Genomic DNA, 26,419 nt, shown 5'->3' on the forward strand with positions numbered 1-26,419 from the left:
TTACTATTGAGACTTGTTTACTACTTGTTACGTATTGAGGGGTTGTTTTTCCTGCCCTCTGTTTAGGTTACCGCTGCCGGTGAAGCTTACGCGTCCTAATGAGACTTGTAGTATCTTTGCAGGAGGAGTTCAGTCCCACAGTGCTTGTACCTTTGAACCCAAATCTTGCCTTTTTACGTTTGCAGTTTTGATAAAATGTCCAACTCACATCACATTATGTTAGGGTTCGGGAAAGTTCGTGTTGCGGTGGTTTTTTGGTATTGTTCGCTTGGGAGGTACAACGCGGAGTGAGAATATACTCCTGTGGATAGGTTACAGGTAAATATCCCCGGTAAATTTCCTCTCGGTAAAAATCCTCCCTGGTAAAAATCATCCGGTAGATATCACTCTTATCAAAAATCCCCCAAAATAAGCGTAATTGATGGTGTACAAATGTTAATGAACTGACGAGAAGGTTATGTCTGAATTCTGATTGGCCATTTTCGTTCAAAATATCCACAGCGCAGCCAGCGTGCATTTACGATTATTTTCGCACGAAAAAAATGCATGCAAATATCAAACATGTATTGGCTCAGAAGTCACAGCATACAATGAATCGCGAAGGCGTGCGATGGGCTTTTGAGATGCGCATACCTTAACGACCATCGTATCGTCGTATAATCGCATACGATCATAAGATGAATCGCAAAAGGTGTGCGGTGGGCTTAAGATGCTGCAGCATCTAGAGCACCTCCTCTGGATCTTGTGGGCCCGGGAGTAAAACATTCATACAGGAGACTTTTCTATCTGATTGGCTTTTTAAAACCGTTATTTTGCGTTCAGATTTTCGCGAAGCGACTCATGTAAATTCTAACGAGGCCCTTTTTCAAAGTTCAGCTTCCTAGAAATTGGAGACTGGAAAGTAATGATTTGTATGAATATTTGCTCAGTGCCATTTCCTCTGGAAACGATGTCATTCTTAATTGCTCCATTTGTATAGTAATAAGCTCAGTCTACGACTGGCATAAAAATGGTAATACAGCGTGTACTTCCTTTTGTGTACAAATTAGTTTATTTACCAAATTTTTGTACATAATAAGATGAATAACTCAGTTTTACATTGAACCAAGAACATGAAGCTCGAACCGTGCACTAAATGAAAGTAATAGTACAGGGGGTATATGATTTAAACAACAACATAGGATGAAATGAGTAATGGTTTGCGTTAGCACTTTTGGCCGGGTGCTGCGTTTGATGAATTCGAACATTGAAATCTAAATTGAATTCTACATATTTAAATTTAGATTTTGGTTTTGTCTTAGCGATAATAATTCATTAATAATGAATTAGGGGTGAAAGCGATTAGTTGTACTGATGTAGATCAGAACAGCTGTGAGGATGGCAGTATTAAGAGTCAATGGTAGATCACCACGGGGCCTTGTAGAAGTTCAATACTGATTGAATTTATTGGAATTTTGTCAGATATTGAGCTAAGCATGGGGTTATGTTGGACTAGAAAACGAGGACAGTGTAATAGATAGTGTCCAGCAGATTCAACAAAACCAAAGTAACAATTTCATTTATCTTTGCACCGAGTATATTTTTGGAGGTAAAAAACAGACAAAAAGCCTTATTTTAATGGAATTTAATGGTTTATTGAGGTTTAATTGAGGTTTAACCCCCAATTTGAATTTCACTTAACTGGGCTTAAAACAATTAAAATCGGTATTAATGAGTTCAGAAATGTGATAAACTTACATTTCATTTCATTACATATAATGAATATATCAAGAACTATCATGCAAGTGGTCAATGGATAAACTTACTAGTGATGAACTTAAACTTAATGATAATTGGTCTAATAAGGAATTGGTCTAATAATCTCAAAAAGTGACATGCCAAAACACCGGAAAACTTCAATGCGTTTGAGGGGCACTATGGCCAGCCTGTCAGCTTTTCATAAAATGGCAAATGATGATGCATTCTGTGGGTTAAATTTGTCAAAATACACTCCCAGCTCAGAGTCAATATCTACTTGGTCAATTGGTCTTATTGATTTTAATGCTGAATGGAATTGAATTTTCTGAAATTTGCTCAATAAAACAAAATTGAATTGGAATTGATGTTTTTATTTGTTCAATAAAGTAAAATTGAATTGGATTTGATTTTTTTTTTGGAAGAATAAAATTTGATTGAATTTGTAGTTTGAGCACATGGCTAATTGGCATATCAAGGTCATCTATCCGATTTGAGAAAAAGCAATTTTTCCCGGAATTTGCACAGTGGTCAATGATATTTTCTGTAGTGCTAATAAAAATAATCCTCCCAAAAACCAAATCAACTAATAGCTTTCACAGAAATCGATCTTGAAATACAATTTTAGATCTTAAAATAAAACCCGGAAGTAAAACGGTAGACGATACCGCGGGTTCAAGTGAACACCTGCTGATTTCTGCGGCTAAGCCAATCATAGAGGAGTCTTTGCTTTCTGATTGGCTTTTCAAAACCAATATTTTTGCGATCAGATATTCGCGAAAAAGCTCATATAACTTTTAATGAGGCCCTCTTTCAAAATTCAGCTACGTAGAGCTTGGAGAATGGATAATGCTTTAATGAATGATCTGTATGAATATATGCCCAGTTGCACATTCAAAGAGCCTTTGCTCTGGAAACCATGTCATTTAAATTCGCTCGATTTGTATAGTAATAGGCTCAGCCTACGGCTGGCTTAATAAAATGACAGTCGGTTTTCCATTTATTCTTCCTTGGCCTTTGTTTCCGTGGCCATCTTTCCTTGGCCATTATTTCCGTTCACCGTTTTCCGTGGCCTGGAAAAGTTTTGTATCGTGTAAACTGTTAAATTTTTGGCCGACTAGTCAGCCTACCCCTCACGAGACCAGCATAGCCAACGTACCAATCAGTAACTTGGAAGCAATAAATCCTCACTAAATTGTTTTGGTCTGAATTTGGTCAGACCAAGATCCACTAATATGGTGGACCATTCAGTGCAGCAAAATACCTAAATATTCACAGCAAATTTTACCATTGAAATATTCACAGTTTTCTAAAACATCTTCAGATACAATAAGATGGAATTTCTTTTAGCCATTTGCCAAGCTATCATCTTAAAAACAATATGGATGACAGTAATGTAAGTTCTCGTTATATAACTAATTTAGATACCGATCATGACTTATATTTTGAATTAATCCTTTTCAGTCGAGGACTAGAAAAGCAAAGGTTTTGATTGGTCATTTTGTATAATTTGGAAAAATACTTTTTTCCAGAAAATATCCATTACTGCGATAAGCTCAAACCCGGATAATAAGGTCTTCATCAACAGCAAATACAAGCTGCAAATAAAAGGCAGTGCCTGATATAAGTTTCAATTGATAATACCCTTTATTTATGCATTGGCATTTCTGTCTCCAAATAGAAATATCTTCAAACAGGTTTTAAATGATTAAACATTTGTTCTTACATAAGGCCAAAATAAAAAGATACCTTGTTTCGCATCACTGCCTGCATTCAAATTTTCACATCAATAATTGTAAATATTAAAGAAATCACCCACCTGCATTGGGATTGTTAAATGCCAAATTTTAGATCCAATTAGATCCAAGCCCCCACTAGCCTACAAAAGTTTGTTGTGATTGATACGATATAGTCACACACGGTTGTGAAAAGGCGTAAAGACCCCACGGATACAACATCAAAGAGAACCGGGTTCGCTAGAGCTCACATTCGACCCGTTGCAAGAAGTATCAAATGACATGAGAATTTCGACATTTTGGTTTTTAGCAGTTTCTTTCAACGAAAATGACCGCTATCAACCGTCTTCATAGAAATTTTTGTACAGGTGATTCCTAATAGTACACGTGATCAACCACGTCAAACCGTAAAACGACATTGTCGGCCGTTCCCGGAAAACTCGGAATACCGGAAGTTTGAGTCGGCATTACTTACGGGAAAACCCAGGCTAATTTCGTTCGTTTGGTTGGTTGTGAAGAATTCGTTTAACATGCTTATGGTTATTATCTGATGCTTCTTCATCGATAACCATCACTGCTGTTGCTGAATCGATGATGTTACCGAGTTTGAAAAATTGTGAGTTTTGTCTTTGAATTAAATCGTAGTTTTCACTGTCATTGGTAGAATCAACTCGGCGTTCAGGAATCGTGATCCGTAGAATCAACTATCATGGTTCAGACATTGTGATTCGAACTACCATACTGACTCGGAATAATGCTGATGAATCTGAACTATCGGTGTTTTTCTATCGTAAGCGTTAGGATCTGCATTCGCGTACATTGACTTGAAATCTTATCGGTAAACTAGGGGTGCAGGGACACCGGGCCCACTTGGGAAGTGGTTTCAAATGCTCAACAATCTAACAATATCAATATTCAATACCCCATCCAATGACCTTGAAACTCACCACAATCATAGAACATGGCATGAGCTACAACTATGCAAATGATCATGGTAACGAAATATGCCTAGGTACCAATATAATAAGGAAATACTAAGTTAATCTATTATTCAACGCCCCTGGTGACCATATGGAATAACTAATGACCTTGAAACTCACCACAATCATAGACCATATCATGAAGTAAAACTTTCCAATCGATTGTTTTAACAAAATATGCATAGGTACGAATATATACCATAAGAACACAAAGTTATTGTATTGTTCAACGCCCCCTGGTGGTCATATATAAAAAACAATGACTTTGAAAATCACCACAATCATAAACCATGTCATGAGCTACAACTTTGCAATTGATTGTGGTAACAAAATATGCATAGGTGCGAATAAAATATAGAAATACTAAGTTATTGTATTGTTCAACACCCCCTGGTGGCCATATACAAAAACCAATGACTTTGAAACTCAATACAATCATAGAACACATTATGAGCGACAACTTTCAAATTGATTGTGGAAACAAAATTAGCTTAAGGTATCAATATAATGTGGAAAAACGTTTATCCACCTACGAATGAGTACTGATGACAACAAGATGGCCACCAATTGGGTCATGATTGGCTGATAAAAAATACCTGTCTCAGGTATAAAAGATCCCTTTCCAAAACCCATCACAAATTGCAATGGAAAATGGCAAACAATTAGGAAGCTACAGGACTCAGAATTCAGGCCAAAATTGAAATTTTTGGGCTCAAAAAGGGTCACAGGACAGCCATCTTGAGTCTGATCAACCCAATTCGTGCTGATGGGCCCTTGGGGGATACAAATATTTACAAAAGACCAAGATAATTGATCAAAGCGTCTTCAAACTTTCCATCGAAATCTTCAAAAATGTGTAAAAAGTGCTGATTTTGGCAAACAACAATGGCCGCCAGTCGGCCATCTTGAATCTGACCGGGCCAGTTTTCGGGCTAAAGATGTGTCTAGGACTTAAGTCCCAAGTGGGCTAAAAAGGGAAAAAAGTGCAACTGGCATTCTTACGGATTTATTGCTTGTCATTTTTTGATTTTCGGGATGTATTAGGACTTTTTTTAAACGCAAGGAAAGAACTCCACTTCTACTAATTGTTTTGCAGCTAAAGCTTTTAGATTCAACAGTACTACCCATCCTGCTATGTATTTCTAAATAGCTCTCGTTATACCGCCTCTCACTTTCCGCCATAACACCAACGAAATCCTAGAACAGTCCTATTCAAACTCTTAGAAAAAACATTCGTTATACCACCGACGATCTTTCATCAATGATGTTTCCAGTCTTTCGTTTAAGAATCGATACATGTGGTCAGCAGGATTACACATTCTATTATCTAAATGAAATGAGCAAAGACATCTACCTCTTCCTAAATTAAGATCAACTAATGTCAAATGTCATGTCTTGTATAATATGTCAACTCTCATGATCGCCATTTCGTTATACCACCACATTCGTTATACCGCCAAAATTATTACAGCCCCGGGATGGCGTTATAACGAGCTTTGACTGTGAAATAAAAATAAAAACCTCCCCTCCTCAGCTGATTCAACTGTCTTGCCGTGCTGAGAAAACAAGGCATCTTATCATTTTTGGCCTAACATTGCTGAATCTGAAATATGAATTCATTACCGAGTGTTTATGAATAGAAAAATTCAATAAGAATTGATTTGAGCTTCATTATCTGAGGGAACATCCATGTGGCTACTTAATATGTACAAAATTAGCGCAACAATAAATCCTTTCTGGTGATATTGCATTGAAACATGATTAGAGATACCATATATTGTGTTTTGGTATAACACACCATCCGTTTACTAAGAGACGAAGGTCCCAACCGGCATATGGCCATTGTTAATCAAAGAGATAACAGCCAAAGTCTTTTACGAGTCATAAATATGACTTGCAACCTTCAATTCCATTTTGCTAATTTAGCAAATGCAAACCATGTGAGGGGGTTCGTTCGCACTACCGAAACCCTCCTCCCCCCCCCCCCCCCCTAGGGACGCCCATGAATATACAGGACTACCAATAGTGACTGAAAAGGGTTAAAACATGGCTGAACAGATGCCAAAAATTATTCGAAAAATCAAAATACTAATTCTACGATTTCTAGTATGTACATATCACAAGTATTTTTTGATAGCAAGTAATACTAACATGAATACTGGAGGGCAACCATACGATTTTGCTGTATCGACATTATCAGGAACACGACTGCTGGTTATAGTTACTGAAGAATATTTTCCCATATTCATAAGAACTAATCATTATAGCACACGCAGGAACAACTTTAACAATCCTTGGGACGGTTCCTGAAAATGATCAAGATAAAGAATTCAAGAACAAGCTATCAAAACTGTATCCCAATAGAATATTTGATCCTGCAATCATCCCTATGTGACAGCCATGATTCCCCGCAGTGATGGCCTCATTCCTGACCTCAGAGGACTGTTATTACTCGTATTTTAAGCATATTGTAATAGTCTCAATAATGATAATCCTTGAAATCATCATTCTATGATCCTGCACATTCGCGGCAATTAGAAGTTGATAACAAAAAATTCATTCAACAAAAAAACGTTTATTTTCCAAAAAAATTCTAAAAAGATTTTTTTCTCGACCCACTAGATACTTGTTTTTTTTCTTGAATAGTTTTTTAAAAGATCCTAGTTAGTCCACAAATCAGCTGTAAGCTGAATTTCAGGTGAATCATTGCACCAAATTCAGCAAATATATTGAGAATTCTATGATGACAAATTTTCACTCGCTGTTTCTTAAAAGCTGGAATTGTTTGCTCAGATTCTCCACTTTAACAAAGGCGTTCAAGCAATTATATAACCCATCAGCTAATTACCAATGTCAATAGTCACAAATCCAAGGAAAATCTAAGCTTTTCCTGACTTTGACTTTTGACCTACAGAACCCAAAATCTTATCAGACTCAGTCTGCTTAGAACAACCCATCTACAAATTCACATTTCCCTTGCAATTTCAAACTTTCTATGAATCATAGCCAGGTAAATCAAAAATAGACAATGGCTTTCTGTGGCCTTGAACTTGAACTTACAGGATTAAAAAATTCATCAGTAACCCATACCTAACTTATTCACCCAATTGCAATTTAGTTATAGGCTGGAAATGAAAAATACAAAATATCCTCCAGCAATATTGACCATTGGACCTGAAATCTTATCTGTAATCCATTGTTTGTAGGATGAACAACCCCTCAACAGTTAATTGATGAGTTAGAGCTGGAAATGAAAATTCCAAATTAGTGCCTTTGACCTTTGAGCTACAGGATACTGACATCGAATCAGCTATTCACTGTCTCAAGGACAACCCATCCATCAAATTTCACTATGTTAGGCCTTAAACCCTCAATGAATTAGAGCACAGTGACAAAACGGCTTCCAGTGACCTTGACCTCCGACCTACAGGACCCAAAATATAAGGACTTACTAACCTCATCTAGAACAACACAATTAACAAATTTTAGGAAAATCTGTAAAACGGTTTAGTTCCTAGGGCACAGGACCCCCTATGCATGGATGGACAGACGATAAAAAGAACACGGTATGCATTGTGAGGGCATAAAAACTTGTTGGGAATTGAATTGCACAATTAACTAGAAATATCTCCATGGAGCAAACTAATCTCCCCAAAAAATTTTGTAGTTTGAGAAGTTGAAAGTTTGCACTCACAAACAGTAGTCTGATGTGTCAGCATTATAGAAATATTGATTGAATATTGATTGATTACCTGCAAATAATCCAGTAATTCCCTGTTGCCGATAAATGGTTTTCATCAGACTGACCGTTGACTTTGATATACGTTCTGTAAATGTACAAAGTTTCAGTAACTTCATTAATTCTACTTTATCTTAGTACATCTGATCAGCATTTTTAACAAGGTATTTCTTCTCTAGATGCTCCTTGTTACTGTAGAGAAAGGATGAAAGCATAATTTCTGCCTTGTGGATTCATACAACACACAGTAGCTCTTCTATCAGATTGACTCATCTGAATAGACGGTGGACAGAGCAATTTCCTTTGTTCGTCAATTGATTGTATTTTTATTCTATTGTTGTGACATGTAGTTATAAGTTCGACGTTCCATCCTATGGCCCAATATTGAATATGGGGAATGAGTTAGACAACATTTTTTTCCTGCTGCAGGATATACACCCTTAGATAAAACCAAAAAATATTCTGAGCCCATGCATATATATATGGAGTGGAAATTTTGGAAAACACAAGATGAATGTGGGAGTGCAACTTTAATGAGCTACAAGTTGTCACTATTGTCAACCAAACATGGATGCTGCTATTCCTTAAGTAATTGAAAATGGATTTACAGAATCCTTCTGCCAGTTTGTAGTTGGGTCACTTATGCACCTCAAGAAGGATGAAGCTTAAATTGAGTGTGATCATATGCTAGGTGATCAAGTAGTAGCAGGGTTAAAGGAATTGTGACAGGTTTTTATCTGACTGAATTCTCATATAATTTTTACTTCACATAAGCAGGACAACCTTTTTCAATGGCCTGCTAATTCTATTACTGCGAAGCAATGAACCAAGTTTGTTCAAACCAGGCGTCAAAACTGGAAACTGGCTACGGGCAAAACTTAAAGCCTTTTGCGTGCAAGACATTTCAAGGATGAAAACTTCAGCAACTCAATGAAGTATAGATCTGGATTTGCGAAATGGTAAATCTTATGATTTTTTTAGCAAAATATAACTGAATCAAATATAAGGCTTTGCTATCAATGATACTTAGGGTCCAAACTTCAATAACTAATCACTTAATGTTCGAAATAGTAGGCCTATTTGAATTACGACGGCCGCTTGCGCGCTCTCGTTCTCTCCAGCAGGGTTGTATTAGGTGCTGTGTGTGTTAATGTTATACACACGATACACCGTTGGCGTTGTGCTGTGTATTGAATATGGTGTGTACAGGCAGCATGGGGATCTGTTAATGATAGTATAAGTAGACAATGTTTTTTACAAGGAACACAGACAGATGTCAGCTGCGACATGAAAAATAATATTCTCTTAATTCAATAGCAATACAGTACAGACGTTTGCTTTGTTAATCTTAAATTTTACTACTGCATCTTTTAAGTTATTGACATAATTCATCATTTCTGTGCCTCTGAGTAGTTCTAAATTTCTAGGAAGCTCAACCATTGATAAGTGGAATTTTTCTTTGGGTAGTTTCTTTGCCTGGTGTAGGCCCTACTAGCAGACCTAGACACACCTAAGACATCCACAATCCAGAAGAATCTACTGCTGGACCATCTGACTTTTTTGCTCCCCTTAAAAAGAGATGCAGACTGCATTTGAAAAAAGAAGGACTCAGGAAATAATGAAAAGCCAACCCTCTTGTGATAGTGACATGCCTACCGCAGAATTCCAACCTGATGTAGATGAAGATGAAGAATTAATGTTATACCCTGATGAAAACGTTACACTGTCATGTCAAACTGAAAACAATCTGAAGTCAGACGGTATGTCTAGCAATGTCAAAAATTCATAAAGTCTTGGGTGGTGGATGTCTTTGAAGTACATTGTTTTATCTTCAGGAAGGGTTCATGCAGGTTATATGATTGGCTATATTCTTGTGTCATCTGAGTTGTGATAAGAGTTGATGATTGTGTTGTGACCTAAACAAATTGATTAATTTTTAGAAATAATATTTGCAATAATTTTTCCCCGGCAATGCTCTCAAGGGCAGACCCTCTTCAAAATTCGATTGTTCTTCAGATGTATGGAAATTTTTTGCGTTAATTTTAAAAATGAAAAATCATCCAATGGTCTCTGACAAAACCCATGCATTGCCAAGTGCCCATTCCCCAATTTTCAGGTAAACCCCTTCCAAGAATCCTAGATTCACCCTTGGCGTTTTTATAAGTAAGTATTGAAGAATATGAACTATATTTGATTTCTTCTGAAATTTTGCTTTAGGACTGCAAACACTGAAGTGGGTGCCTTTGTGTAAACGCCAACACTCGACAAAACCTAGTCGAGTTGTTCAACTTCTGCGGAAGAGAAGGTGCAAAAGGTCTGTTGGGGTCCAGTGTCGACGAAGATGTAGTTGCAAACAGGGGAAAAAAAGACCCAGAACACAGTTTGTCCGAATCTTATGACTCAGAATCAGAATTGTCCAGTGATAACAACGCTAGCTACAATGCTAGTCCTCGCCAAACAGCTCTGCCTAGATGCATAAGTGCAGTATTTGAAGAAATGATGTAAGCATAATTATATAAAAGTCTTCTATTTGATATTGAATCATGATCAAAACATTGTTTTTAAGAGTTACTCTAATTTACCTGCAATACATAAAGTATTCTTACAAATACAATGAGACACTGTATTTGTGTTTTTACTTTCAGTGATGACAGTGATTGCTCTTTTCAGACCAAAGCAAATTCATAGTTTTCCAGTCAATGCTCATGACCCTTTTCACTTACTGTGTATTGTGCAGAGGGATAAGATAAGAATATATAAGAATAAGATATTCGGGAACGTAATCGGTTCTCTTCTCATTGTAAAGACAGAGTGTACTCGGTGTTCACACACGTATGAATGGAGAAATCAACCAACTATAAGAGGGATACCCATGTGTGAGAATTGCACTGGAAGTCACCATGTACTGTTGCAGAGAAAAACGAGAAAGAGAATACACTGCCAATGACAAGCCACCTGGAGAAGGTTTGATTGAAAAACCAGCTCAGTTCGTGAAGGTCAACAAGAGTCCCAAGCAAGTTCTTCTGCAGAGTGGTATGTGCAAGGTTGAGAGTAAAACATGCCGTGGCATCGGCAAGAATACTGTTTGACACCGGTGGTGGTGTTAATTTCATTAGTAAGAAATTGGCCAAACAACTTCAACTGATGGGCCCTAGTGTAGACCAGAAAGAAACTTTCCATGATGGGTTTCTGTGTAATTGTTGTTTTCGCTGTCAAAAAAGGCGATTCTCGATATAAATAGTAATGGGTTTTCCCCGCGGGATACCCGCTTTGGGAAAGGCACCTGAATCGATGCTACGAGTTCGAATCCCAATATTTAGACGTAATTTATTATTCTTTGAAATAAATTCTTAGAATTTCTATTTATGATAGGATGTGCAGGTTTTGATTTGGTAATGATGTTAATAAAAGTTAACCTCTTAAGGTATTGTTTTCTATCTATTATTTGTGACGGATTAGTTTCGATGCTCCTCACAACCCGCCCCACCACGTGTCACTTATTCACGGACGCGCGGATTGTATCATTTGTAATAGGTCTACCACATGAAAGAGTCCATGGCCTACCATAGAATAGTAGGGCCTACCGATCACGCTATGTGCGATGAAAGTAGTGTTTGAATAAAACAAATTTTTAATGAAATAAACATTATTTATCATAATTAATCAATAGATCAGGTGCCGCCTAAATAATTGTTTGTTTCGTGAAATTTGTACAAAACTTTGCGACTTCGTCATGTCTTGTGACCCTGAAAATACTAGAAGAATCATCGGTAAGCTTATAAAACGGCGAGGTCAACATAGTAACAACAACTTCGGGGATTGAAAAAAAAAACTCATAAGAATTATTTTTTATACTGATGAGTTATACTGATGGGGAGTAGTGACCGTCATTGACACCGGTTATTTATCCATTCACTATCAAATGTGACGCGCCCAATAAATGATTGCGCATAGATTCGGCCTCTCAGCATTTAGCACAGCAGTTCCGAGAAGTGTTAAGACCGATCAGTGCGCGCGCTATCTAAAACCGGTGCTAGTACGATCAATATCTACAGGTATACGTGTTCAGTATTACACAGCGAGTACCAGTATGTTGATCGAGCGTCGTCGTAGCAACGCGCTATACAGCGGCTTGAACTAGCGAGTAACGTTAATTATCTTTTAACCAAATTAGAGCACTTATAACCATCGGAATCAAATATAAACCAAGCTGCACCATCTACATCAAGTAGAGAATACCTGTGTGAGATTACAGAATTGTCGGTCCACAAAAACAGCTTAAATCATGTCATAAAGAAACATCCACAGACGGACAGACAGACAGACATGACGACGATGCCATAGATGGGTTCGTCTGACGACGAAACCCATCAAAAATGAATTTCAACTGGCTGGTGGCTCATCGTTAACTGTTATGTGTGAACGTGTGAAGTTCTGTTTACGCAGTGCTATACCTGGCTGGATTGGTGAAACATTTGAAGTCGAAGCGTAAACCATGACAAAACCAAGTGCAAACTTGCCTAGCTGCAATATTGATGTTTCTTGTTGTAAGGAACTCCATGGTTTTGCAATGGCAGATGTTTATCCTCGGGAAGGTGAAGCTGAAGTCACATTTTGCTCGTGTTGAAGATACACTGAAGATACTAACCGATGAGCAAAAATCATTGATGAACAACACCTTAGTCGCCCAGAAGAGTCACATTAGGTGGCTATTACCTGGCGCATTTCCAAGGCGACATAATCCATCGGATGTTTTAAAGATTAGTAATTATGTGTCTGTATGTCCAATCAACAAAGAATCATTCACACAATTTTTGGAGTTAGAAGGTTTGGGTATTAAACCCAATGAAGAAAAGACTCAAGATCGTCAAAGCCGAAAGCCAGTTTTCACATAGCACTATATATACTGATGGTCGATATGAAGCTGGATGGATCCGTTGGCCAGAGTACAAGGACGTAAAGTTGGTGTCGAACAGATCTTTAGCTGAAAAACGCCTGGATCAACTGAATGTCGATTGATGAAAGAGCCCCAGTTGCAAGCCATGTACCAGGAACAGAGCAATGACTTGCAGGCGTGGTCATGCAGTAAGGGTTGATGAGTCAACAGAGCCAGACGACAGAACAGTTTTGTACCTGCCTCATCACCCGGTAGTGAGACTTGATAAGTCAACCACGAGGGTTCGACCAGTGTTTGATGGTTCGGCGAAAGGACCAGAAGGAATATCACTTAACGACACGTTGTTACCTGGCCCGAAACTACAGCCAGGTATCTGTGGAGTAATGATGCAATTCCGAAGCAAATCAGTTACTATTGTCGCAGATATCGAGAAAACGTTCCACCAGATAAAAATGAAGCCAATTGATCAAGATTCCCAGCCATTTCTTTGGAGAGATGGATTTATTGAAGAGTCCTGATGTGTACAGGCTGACGACAGTGCCCTTTCACCACTATAAAGGTGGTTCGAGATCATGTAGAATCGATGAAAGATCAATATATGGTTGCTTTTGCGGATATTCGAAACAACACATTTGTAGATGATCTTCTGTCAGAAGCTGACAGTGTTCCTGAAACCGCTGACTTGGCAGTAGATTTGAAAAACCTACTTGCAAGTTGTGGATTTCCACTGAAGAAATTTATGTCTAATAAACCGGAAGTACTGAGTAAACTGGAAACTGAAGACCTAGCCGGTGGAAAAGAGAAAATGGTCTCAGATGAAGAGATCTACAGCAAAACACTGGGTACAAGGTACGATCCCAACGAAGTCGTTTTACGGTTCTCTTTTATCGATAAAATGGTGGATCGTACAAATGAAACGAGACGCAGTGATTTGAAACAGCTGAATAGAGTATACGACCCTATGGGGGAACTCTCGCCATTCATGGTTGTCGGAAAATTGATATTTCAGAGAGCGTGGACGGTCGTATCGGGGTGGGATGATCCTCTTCCTGACGACTTAGTAAAAGAATGGTTACATTGGAAAAATGATGTAAAACACTTGGACGAACTCAAAATAAATCGTCATATTCTAGTAGAGAAGAAAGGCAAGGTGGATTACAGCTTACAGGGTTTTGGTGATAGCAGTGAAAAGGCTTATGGAAGCTGTGTTTACATCCGGTCAGAAAATGAGGTCGGTGATGTGAAAGTAGCCTTGCTGTGCTCAAAGACACGGGTGAGCCCTCTGAAGGAAAAACGAACTCTACCTGAGTTAGAGTTGATGGCTGCCTTAATAACTGCTCGTCGCTTGAAATATGTCCAAAACTGAATTGAAGAATATTGAGTTTTCCACCAGCGTATGTTGGACTGACTCTAAGGTAGCATAAGAGTGGATTAGTCAACCTTGTCACGGCTGGAAAAGATTTGTTGGAAATAGAGTATAAGAGATACAGAGTTTAGTAGAAAATGTTCGTGCCAGGAAAACTGAATCCGGCTGATTTGGCTGATTTGGCTTCTGGATGTACAGCAAGAGAACTTGTTTGTGCAGAACACCGGTGGAACAGTCCAGCGTTTCTCAAACTACCTCCAGAGGAGTGGCCCAAAAAGAATTATGTAAAACGGCTAAAGTGACAGCTATGAAGAGTGCCAAGAGACCTCTGAGAAGGCAAGTGACGACTGTAATGCTGAAACAGGACACATTTCTTGACCAATGCATTGAGAGATTCGAATCTTATCACAAGTTCCTGAGAGTCCTTGCCATCATCAGATGTGTTAAACGTTTAGCTTAGAAATCCCAGGAGGGGCGGGCTTGTGATGATGACCATCCATTAATCCTGTCGGACAAAAAACTGGAAGAACTCTGGCGGATAAGCTATGTTCAGCAAAAACATATTCCAGATGAATTCAAGGCCTTACAATCTGGCCGGTCAGTGCTGAACACAAACAAACTTGACGTATCGGCCCCACTCAGCACGGTGGCGCCACCGCGCGGGATTTAACGGCCGTTTAAAACGGCCGTTTAAAAAAAAATTATACCAATCGCAATTGTAAAATAAAAATGAGATAGAACCTAAGTTAAAATTCTGGCCATTTCTAAAATGTTATTACTAATTTTTAGTCAGTGCCGAACGTTTAGTTTTCCAACAATAATGAGGGGTGGTAGGTAGTCATGCAATTCAAGTCATCATTTAATACACGTTACTTCCGTGTTGTTGAAAATCTCGCGAGTCCTGGACCAAACCCCATTAAACAATGTGATCTGTGTGCTGGCCACAAATGCACACAGATCACACTACACTACCCATTACACACTCCAGTACCCACAGCTTTCATATATCCATCCAAATATTTAGAGTGTCTTTCTTCCTGGGTCAATTAGATCCAGTATATGATGAAAATTATAAGGTATTGAGAGTTGGTGGTCACTTGAAGAATTTTTTATTTCTTGAAGAATTATTCTGTAAGTCATATAGGACCAAAGATATACATTGTTTACGGTCAACGTACAAAATTTCGTAGGGTACATATAGGCGCAGCAGGGAAACTATTTTATATTTTGAAAAAACATTTTTCACGATATGAAATAATTTGCCACAGGCAAATTAGCCTTTCTACTATCCAGAAAAACGTACAATTATACATGTATTCATTTTGATTTTCACTTGCGTGGCTGGTAGTTTTGGTTTAAATATGTCCAGAAAACTATAAGGGCTCTAGGAAGCATGACACAAAATTAGATATTAGCTGTGTGTAGCAATTCTTTGTATTTAGCATAAAAATCCAGGAAGCCAATTAAACAGTTCAAAAATTCTCATCTTAAGCCTGACAGCTCATTTTATTCCTGATGAATGTGGCAATATTTTCCAATAGGTTTAGATTTTGTTCAATGCTCTATCCAATCATTCCCGCAGTTTCAAACAGCATCTTGAATGCAGATAGGAATAGATGATGAGACAGCACAAATACTCATCAGAAAGTGACAAACCATAATTTATTGACTTTTTGAAATTGCCATATAATATATTTTTAGAACAAATAAACATTGAATATTTTATCATGCGGGAGTCCCCTACAATTTTGAGGTCTCTGAAAAATCTCAAGCTGAAACATTCTGAACTGAATATTCCTGAAAATAGATCAAAATTCAGGTTAAAAAATAGAAAATATCAAAACTTAATTGGCAATTAACCGTTTTTAAAACGGTAAATTTCCCACTCTAGAAGATCTAAAAACCTTTTGAGTATGTGGAACTTAGTGGACACCTTCCACTCCTTTGCTTACCCAGATACTGTAATGTATAGTGCATAAATATACATTATTTTTTTATGGTTTTACGTCAATAAACAGCGATTTTACCAGACCTTGAGTAAGATATATAATTAGATAAGTATCCATCAACGAAGTATCTAACGAAATTAAAAGAGGAGCACACTTTCTTTCTTAGGAACAGACAGCGTATGACAGTATTTATAATACGCGCTAGGATAGCGAAGTCGTGCAGCGCGAGTGTATACACGCAAATACAGAGCATACATACACTTTGTATGTACGTATGTTAGCTTTTGGATTACTTACTAGCTGATTTACGTAGTGCGCGGATTTTAACGTGTATGCGCTGTTACGCGAAGCATGCCAAAATACCGCAAAAACATCGTCAAACACACAAATTAGCCTATGGCCTATGGCCTAAATGAAAAAGCGCACACAACTGTGTGGACCAATTAACTGTCATTTCAACAAAACGATGCAAAACATTTGTCGACTGGCCTCTCTCCAAAAACGGCGTTATCACCGCCGGCTCGGGCTGGCGCCATCGTCTATTACTTTTTCAAAGAAAGAACGTATTTTGTAGTCAAAGCCAAGCTAGGACTATAGAAATTGCCACACTTACTAAGTTCGAGACGCTAAATTAGATAGCTGACTCCATTATAATCCTCACAAACGAACAAACTCTAAACGAACTAAGCTCCGCACAAATGTCAAATGAATTGCCCACCATTTTGTGACTCCCAAAATTACGTCAGAGGTGCCGAAATTCTTGGAAATTCCGAGAATTTCCCGTATTCACGTCGGAAACACAAATATAGGTCAACACAAGTAACTTGTAGAAAGCGAAGAATTTTCGATGTTTTTCACGTTTTTCTCGAAAAATATTTAATCAGCCGTTCTCAGCTTGCCGGCCTGACCTCCGCGCATCAATTCTAATTGCTTCACCATAAAAGACAACCCTGTGAGTATTACCACTAAATTTTGTGCCGCGATTTAACATACTATTGGCAGACTGTCAACCAACAGCCATAACATAGGTAAACCAAAAATATTAGAATAAAATCAAAGGGTGGCTGAATATTGACTCTTGGAAATCTCTTCCAATGTATGGCTGCGGAAGCTAAAATACCAGGTCTAGGTCTGAATATTATATTCAGACCTAGACCTACTTTGCTGCTTAGTGTTTTCAGGTCACAAGAAATTACAATTTATTACAAATTCTATCAAACAGGAAACACAGCGCTCATATGCTCTAAAAGGTTCGGACGACCAGACTTCAAAGGTGCAGAGTGAAAACTTTTATTTTTTATAAAAACAGCCGACCCACTGCCGATGTATGAGCTACGTATGTTTGAAGTGTGAAAACATGCCTTGACGTGTGTTTTTTCAAGAAACTGGCAGTGTTCCAATAAGCTGCCACTCATTCTTAGTGACTACATTTAAGCTAGTGACGTAAAAGCGCGCATATATTCAATGTATTATTTCATTTTGAACAGAGATGACGCTCTGGACGAAGTTATAATTCTAGAATTATTCTTGAAATCTAGGATAAATACAAATTTCCCGTGCACAACGCAGATTTGTGATATTGTTTCCATGTAAGAAAAGGTGATAAATTTGGTTTTTAATGCCCAGAAATTTCACCTACCTACCGACTCATCCTGAAAACTTGAATCGGTTTTACTCGCAAACAGACAATTATTTGGGATGCCCTAAAGCGTATTTTCATATCGAACGTGCACGCGCCAGCAAGCAGCGTTACAGTATCACTAGCTATGTAGTAGTGTATATTGTACAAGTGTGTGTAACAGTCTAATGCACTCTGCGCGCACGTGGAGGCTTTATCTCTGTGTTCTGGCACGTGCTGCCATATAAGTAGAATGAATTATGAATTAGTTTTGTTTTGTTTTGAATTTATTCTTAAATCTTCCACAGGGACGTGAGTCTGTAATTATAGAGATACTGTAGGAAAATTTAGGTTGGCTTTTTGCCACGTATGACAAGATGGTAGCTTGATGAGTCTGTGTTTTATGAAGGATCTGTGAAGTTGTAGAATTTTTATTGGGAATTGCTCCCTACTATAAAAATGTGCTGAACTACCAGTTGGTGACTGAAAGATCTGTGGATTAACGAATTTGAATCGACCCGGTGACGAACGCTGATGAAGAAATTGGATGAGGCAACCGTCATAGTTGCATAGTTCCACTCCTGCATGAAATGTTGATTCTTCGTTTGATATCCAAATTCTCGATTCATGTAGATCGCGCTGATTCCACTGGAGTGGATTCCGAAATTTATTCTAAATCGGTTGGACGTCCGTGTCTGCCAGCGTATCGTGCGTGCGCCTGTGAGTAATTGTGGAATTCGTCCAAAATCGTGAGTGTTGCATAATATTCTCAGTTTATGTCGTATTATGGAAAAAGCGGATCAGGTTTTCGCTCAGTAAATTCACAGGATTGAATATATCGTTGCGTGCGGAGGAGACGTCGTGAACGCGCACTCGAAACAAATTGTATTGTTCGCTATCCAATTATATCATTTTGACTGAACTGTGTTTTATATTACAGTGCTTCATCTAGCATTAAAAAGGGGCAGGGTGCTGATTTCAAATAAGAGTATTTTTGTGCGTGATTCCATTGGAGCAAGGGCACATAATAACGCACTCATGTCTGTTTTAGGGGCAACCTGCAATGTTCCCTATTGCATAGAATTGAGGTACCCCCTACTCCGATTGAGGACTAGAAGCTATGTTTAACTCTGATTTTGCCATGAGTGACACACTAGACAACAGTACATCCTTACACCTATGCCTGTCAATGAACAAAAGTTAATCAATATTGATAGGGCTTTCAAAATGATTTGGAAAACCAGTTTGGAAAACCAGTTGCAGACAAAAAATAGCAGAAAAAGCAATCTCAAAAGCAAATGATACAGCGAAAAAGAGCCAGCAATAGTGTATAGGCCTACATGAAATTGCATATTTTCAATCTTAGAAATATCAAATTAATTGATTTAAATTGATAGTGTTAGTGATTGGCAAGTAACTGTTGATAATTGGTAAGCAGCCAGCTTAAGAACACATTATTGCTATTAGGCTACTCAAACTAATTATCTCTGCGAGTTTTTCACCTTGTATATATAAAATTTGTCTAATAGTCTAGATAAAAAGATCCAGAGCATCACGATGTGTTCAAAACGAAACAATCCATCATATATACACCACCAGGTTTACAGCGGCAGTCCCTAGAATGATTGGCAGTAGTTTGGAAGTCAGCCAATTTCCTGGAAACTAAAACTAGGCCATGCGTCTGAGGCACGTTTTCACATGATGCACACTGACTGCAGTACATTTAAATATAACCATTGATCACATGAGCTACTATCGTTGATATCATACGAGATATTTCATAGCCGTCGCAGGATACTTACTAACAGTCGAATGCGACGGCTTATTTTGAAAGCCGACTGACAAGGGCAGGAGGGCGGACCTACAGCAAGTGATGAGGGCACAAGGGCAAGCATGGGACTCATCTGAAGGGCACAAGGGCAGCTATTTTCGGGGGCGGGGCGGACCGCCCCTCTATTTTTGGCTTGATGAAGCACTGTATTATGATCTTATGTCTGTTGTCTCCACATTGTGTTGCCACATTATTCAAGAATAGTCGCTATTAAATTGAGTAGCTTTGGTTAAAATGACTATTTTGTTAATTTTGTCGGGCATTTGAATCAAGTGCTGAGGATCTGATCTGTGGTGATTTGTCCCGAATAAAAAACCCCCGTCGTTTTAGTCACGGCAACTTATATATAACTTCCTATAAACTTACTGTCAGTTAAGCTGGCTTCACCTAATTCAATCTGTCTGTGAGTCTTAATTACATCAAATGGTAGAGTTAAAACTGCAGCCACCTGAAAAATACCAAATAATTCCATGAATATAACCCATCACATATTTATAAGCCTAAAGAAAAATCTACCGGACTTGCTTGGCTGTGGAAGCAGGGTGAAACATGTTGGCGCTTGTTTAATTTCAGCTACACCTATACATGTATTTTCTATCAGTGTTGTCATAATGCGGAATCACGTAATCGCAGAATTTTCGAAAAATATTTCATCATTTTGGCTATAAATAGTTACCTGGTTTTCCTGCGGGGATACCCACTCAACAAATTAATAATACATGTACTTCCCAACGAAAAAAAATGGAGAACCTAGGTAATTAATCTCTTAACATTGACTACTGACTCCAGAGTGACTTGTGTATCGGGCCTATACCCAAGGCGATGCGTCGGATGACACCACTTCTACTGTTCTGTGTACATGTATTATACGACTTAAAAGCATTTTATAAATCTAATAAATGCTGCATGTTTAAAAGGATAAAAAAACAATGGTTTATTTAGACTACAAGGTTTCACTGGCCGAAGAATAGAGAAATATCCCAAAATAATCAATGTCAGACGAAAATAAATAGACTATGCAATTTTCATTCTGGCTTCGGATTTTCACACGTGTCATTGCGATTCATGCAAGTGTGGTGTATCTAGTAAAGATAACAAAAGTTGCATGTATAATGATCATAAAATGTTATCTTTTTTAAACTTTCTTCTTTGTGAAGAGAGCTTATACATGGTTGCTTCTCCATGTTGATTCCTTGGTAAAACTAGGGGTCCACGGACACCATGCCCACTTGGAAAGTGGTTTCAAATGCTCAACAATCTAACATTTTCAATATTCAATGCCCCCTAGTGAACATATGCAAATACCAATGACCTTGAAACTCACCACAATCATAGAACATGTCAGCAGCTAGGATTTTGTAATTGATTGTGATAAAAAAATATGCCTCGTTACCAATTTTATAAGGAAATACTTAATTATTCTACTATTCAAGGTCCCCTGGTGGCCATATGCAAAACCCAATGACCTTGAAACCCACCAAAATCATAGAACATGCTATGAACTACAACTTTGCGATTAATCATGGTTACAAAATATGCCTAGGTACCAATATAATAAGGAAATACTTAGTTATTTGACTATTCAACACCGCCTAGTGACCATATAGAATAACTAATGACTTTGAAACTCACCATTATCATAGACGATATCATGAGCTACAATTTTGCAATTCATTGCGGTAGCAAAATATGCCTCGTTACCAATGTAATATAGAAATACTAAGTTATTGAATTATTCAGCGCCCCCTAGTGGCCATATACAACTAGGGGTCCAGGGACACCATGCCCACTTGGGAAGTGGTTCCAAATGCTCAACAATCTAACAATTTCAATATTCAACGCCCCCTGGTGACCATATACAAAACCAATGACCTTGAAACTCACCAGAATCATAGAACATTTCAGCAACTACGATTTTGTAATTGATTGTGATAACAAAATATGCCTTGTTACCAATTTAATATGGAAATACCAAGTTATTCTACTATTCAACGCCCTCTGATGACCATATTCAAAACCCAATGACCTTGAAACTCACCACAATCATAGAACATGTCACGAACTATAACTTTGTAATTGATCATGGTAACAAAATATGCCTAGGTACCAATATAATAAGGAAATACTAAGTTATTCTACTATTCAACGCCCCCGGTGACCAGTTATATAGAATAACTAATGGCCTTAAAACTTGCCACAATCATAGATGATGTCATGAGCTACAACTTTGCAATTGATTGTGGTTACAAAATATGCATTGATACGAATATAATATAGAAATACTAAGATATTGTATTATTCAACGCCCCCTGGTGGCCATATACAAAAACCAATGACCTTGAAACTCACCACAATCATTGAACACGTTATGAGCTACAAGTTTGTAATTGATTGTGGTGACAAAATATGCTTAGGTATCAATATAATGTGGAAAAACTTTTTCCCACCTACGAATGAGTACTGATGACACCAAGATGGCCGCCAATAGCGTCATAATTGGCTGATCAAAAATACCTGTCTCAAGTATAAAACATCCCTTTTCAAAGAATACCCATTCAAAACTTCCCAAAATAACTGGATTCCGTCTACGGACGGACGGACGGACGGACGGACGGACGACGGACGAAAAGTGAACGCAATAGCCCGCTGGGACTTAAGTCCCAAGTGGGCTAAAAACCAATGCCCTTAAAGCTCATCAAAATCATAGAACACGTTATAAGCTACAATTTTCCAATTGATTGTGGTAACTAAATACGCTCAGGTATATATATATATAATGTGGAAAAACTTTTTCCCACCTACGAATGAGTACTGATGATACCAAGATGGCCACCAATTGTGTCATAATTGACTAATCAAATATACCTGTCTGAGATATAAGATATCCCTTTCCAAAGAATACCCATCATATATTGCAATGAGAAATGGCTAACCAGTAGGAGGCTACAGGACTCAGAATTCGGGCCAAAATTGACATTTTTGGGCACTGAAAAGGTCATAGGACGGCCATCTTGAATCCGATCGACCAACTTTTTCTTATGCTGATGGTCCCTTGAGGGATTTAAACATATTCGAAAGATCGAGGTAATGGATCAAGCGTCTTCAAAACTTCCCTCGATAACTTGCAAATGTGTAAAAAGTGCTGATTTTGGCGAAAACAATGGCTGCCAGTCGGTCATCTTGACCCAGTTCCACAGCTGTGAGTTAGAGTTAACTCTTGAGTTAAAGTTAGTTCATTTTCAATTAGTTAAAACAAGAGTCAAATCTTAACTCGGAACTGTGGAACTGGACCCTTGATATTAACAGAGCCAGTTTTTGGGCTGAAGATGTGTCTAGGGTAGATACATGTGTAACCCAAATACAGACATTACATTGAAGCGTCTTTAAAACTACGAAAAATAACTGGATTCTGTTTACGGACGGATGGTCGAAAGTGAACAGCAGAATACACATAACCATACATATAGGCCTAACTTAGGAAATTTATGATAACGAATTTATGTAAAATATCACAAACAATGCGATTGTATGAATTGACACGATCGCAAAGAATAGCATAACTTTTGCACGTCTGTGATTGTAAAAATATCACAAAAAATGGCACAACGTATCCGAATCTACACTGTGACGAAAAATCAGTTTCTCCAAAAACATATTCCGATATCAAAATATAGCGTTTTGGTATACATTCTGGGATCATTTCCAAAACTTTTAAAAATACCTTGATGTTTAAATGCTGATTGTTTAATAATGGCAAACAGTTCGTTGCTATGTGTAAATAGAATCGCAGATGCGCAAAAATAATGCGATTCTTTGCGATCGTGTCGATTCATACAATCGCATTGTTGGTGATATTTTACATAGAATCACAGACGCGCAAAAAATATGCGATTGTACTATCAGAAATAATCGCAAATTCTTTTGAATCGCATACTATCCTTTTGCAATCGTATGCGATCCTATGAATCGCACTTTACGTTAGTGAAAATCAATTCATATAATCATAAATCGTAGAATCGCAAATTCTTTAGAATCGCAATCGTAGCAAAAGTATGAATCGCACTTTACATTAGTGATATTCAATTGATAGAATCGCGAATGTAGAATCGCAAATTCTTTAGAATGACATGCTATCCTTTGGCGATGGATTCAATAGCATTGTTGGTGATACTATACATAGATTCGCAGACGCCCAAAAAATAATGCGATTGTACTATTCAGAAATAAACGCAAATTCTTTAGAATTTCTTTAGCATCTTCCGATGCAAATTGCATTGAATTTTCACATGTGTTGTTTTGGACAATCAAAGATGCTGCATAAAAAAGTGCTCAAATAAATCAAATTTTTTACACTTTTTGGTTAATTTCTCAAAAATATGAAACCCACAGCTTTCAACTTTGTGCACCATACAGAAAAACAAATTATGAAATATACTTTTGTTTAACCCTTTCAATTCGCCCATTAGTAATGAAATTACAGGCTACAGAAATCGCGTTTGAGTGGGCTAAAATAACTTTGAGCGTAGTGTATTAAGCATACAAATGATAATCGACCGGCCAGAGCGTTGACATAGGCTCGCTAACGTGAGCCAAAAATCAATGGGCGCGAAGGTCACGATTTAAACACTGCTGCACCTAGCTGCTGAATTAACGAAACCAGCAACCTAAATTTTTCAGGTCTCAATGCCCGTAGAAAAAATCTTATTCAAAATATTTTTCAAATATTAGGTTACCAAATGAAAATGCTTGCTGAGCTTTATTGACAAATCTAATCTATTATATAAATGGAAGAACATCAAACTATTTTATACACGTAGGGCGACAAATCTCCGGCAGGAAAATAGTTCAAGCAAACTACCGACGATCGCTTTCTAGCCAAAGGCTTTAAAAGTTATTAAAGTTAAACTAGTTGATTATGACCCCAAATGCTGGGAAAACGCATCTGAGCACTTACAAATAGAAAATACCCTGACCTCCATTCCTGATAAGTGCTCCTTCGGAGCTCGTTTTCTGAGTACATACCGCCCCTGGGACTTTCTTTACAATGGAGATCACTGTAGGGGGGGGGGGGGGGGGACAATTCAATATATATTCTATACATACCATGCCTGAACAAGCCCCAGAAATGAGAAAATCTGATAGTGATAACTTTTGACCTTGTTGGACTTTCTGTGAGAGGAATAATCCTTTCAAGAGTTCATAACCACTCCAGTATATGGCTGAAATAAATAAAAAAAGAAGCGGACTATTATTGAGCTACTATTATGTGCTCACCATATAATATTTTGTGGGTTTTACTTATAAGCAAAACAGTTTTTTGGGCATCAGTTTTTCAATGCGTATATTGAATAGAAATTTCACAACTTTCATTTTCTTTAGGAAAACCAATCACTCAAATCCATAGATTAGCAAGGTGTTAATGGGTCATTGATCAACCGCAGGAATAATTGTTGTTCCATCAATTTTGATCATACATGTATACAAAAAAGAAATGCAATTACCGTATTTTCCGGCTAATAAGCTGATTTTCTAGCGTCAGATTTTTACCCCAAAATATCATGATCTGCTTATATGACGGATATAATTAATATATACGCTCGTCAGCAGTCAGCCGCATGTTTGCGAATGTAGGTTACAATATATGGTTCTGTATGTTAGAAATCACCTGAGCGAGTCTATATATAGCAGTGACTCGGCGCGATGATAGTATACACTGTCACGCATATCGTGAGCTTATTACCGGCCAAACGTGTCATTGTAAATAGTCATATACTCATATCACTTCATGTGCATTTCACATTATTAGACATTTCATTGGTTCTTCATTTCCCGCCATACTTCATACTTCATCGGTTTTCTGTATAATGTGTCAGTTTTGTGTATAGAATAACATCTCAGTCTAAACCAAGTTTTCGGAGTTGTCAGTTCTTTTATTCAGAAGAAGGATTTCAGTCCCCTGGTCACTCTCCGTGTGACAACAAAGTTGCCAGATCTACTTTTACAGCGTTATTAACCCCCCCTATTTATCAGATCTTTCGTTAATTGAATGACTGTAAAAATGGTTTGCTTTGGTTTGCGGTAAACATACACGAGCCGATGCCAACACGCTCGTTCCTCGAGAGCTAAAAAGGGTTCCATATTCCCCAAATAACAAAAAGGTTGACCGGAGGGGTCCATACCTATGCTTTTTAACCCTTTCAGTACTATGGACATGCTATGCACGCTTCTACTGCGTCACTTTGTGTGAGGCTGACGTGCAGAGCACGCATATCAGTATTCTTTTCAAATTGACTGCAGCACAACGGCGCTCGTTTTGGTTTGAATTGTCAGCGCTTTCCAAAAAAAAAAATTCAAAAATTGTTTTGCAAATCTTCAAAATCTTTTAGATTGCTCCTGGGTGCCAGCCGGAAAATCGAAATAATAACCAAAAATTTGAAATTCTTTTATTCTGGCGTTCGTTCCATAATATCACCCCCGTTACCGTACAGTACTGCCATCTCTCCATAATCATTTTATTGGTTTTTTTTTCTCGATTTTTAGTGATTTTTTTTGGAAAATGGTGGTTTTTA

The 26,419-nt window shown here is 37.8% G+C and overlaps 1 protein-coding gene across 2 annotated transcripts in view; it reads right to left on the minus strand.

Moving 5' to 3' along the window:
* Positions 1-1,072: 1,072 nt before the first annotated feature.
* LOC141906743 (mitochondrial glutathione transporter SLC25A40-like) overlaps positions 1,073-26,419 on the minus strand; it is a 61,181-nt gene continuing 35,834 nt past the window's right edge. Inside the window, exons 4-8 of one of the 2 annotated variants that reach the window (XM_074796055.1) lie at positions 24,954-25,069; positions 20,217-20,298; positions 8,203-8,277; positions 6,602-6,756; positions 1,073-2,998 (exon numbers count right to left, since the gene is read on the minus strand). In XM_074796055.1, coding sequence (XP_074652156.1) covers positions 6,647-6,756; positions 8,203-8,277; positions 20,217-20,298; positions 24,954-25,069 — 383 coding nt within the window. In that variant the 3' untranslated portion in view covers positions 1,073-2,998; positions 6,602-6,646. Of the gene's footprint in view, positions 3,333-6,601; positions 6,757-8,202; positions 8,278-20,216; positions 20,299-24,953; positions 25,070-26,419 lie in introns of both variants that reach the window. The other variant, XM_074796054.1, reaches the window with a different exon arrangement.

The sequence above is a fragment of the Tubulanus polymorphus genome, chromosome 6 (assembly GCF_964204645.1).
Source record: "Tubulanus polymorphus chromosome 6, tnTubPoly1.2, whole genome shotgun sequence".
Lineage (NCBI taxonomy): Eukaryota > Metazoa > Nemertea > Palaeonemertea > Tubulaniformes > Tubulanidae > Tubulanus > Tubulanus polymorphus.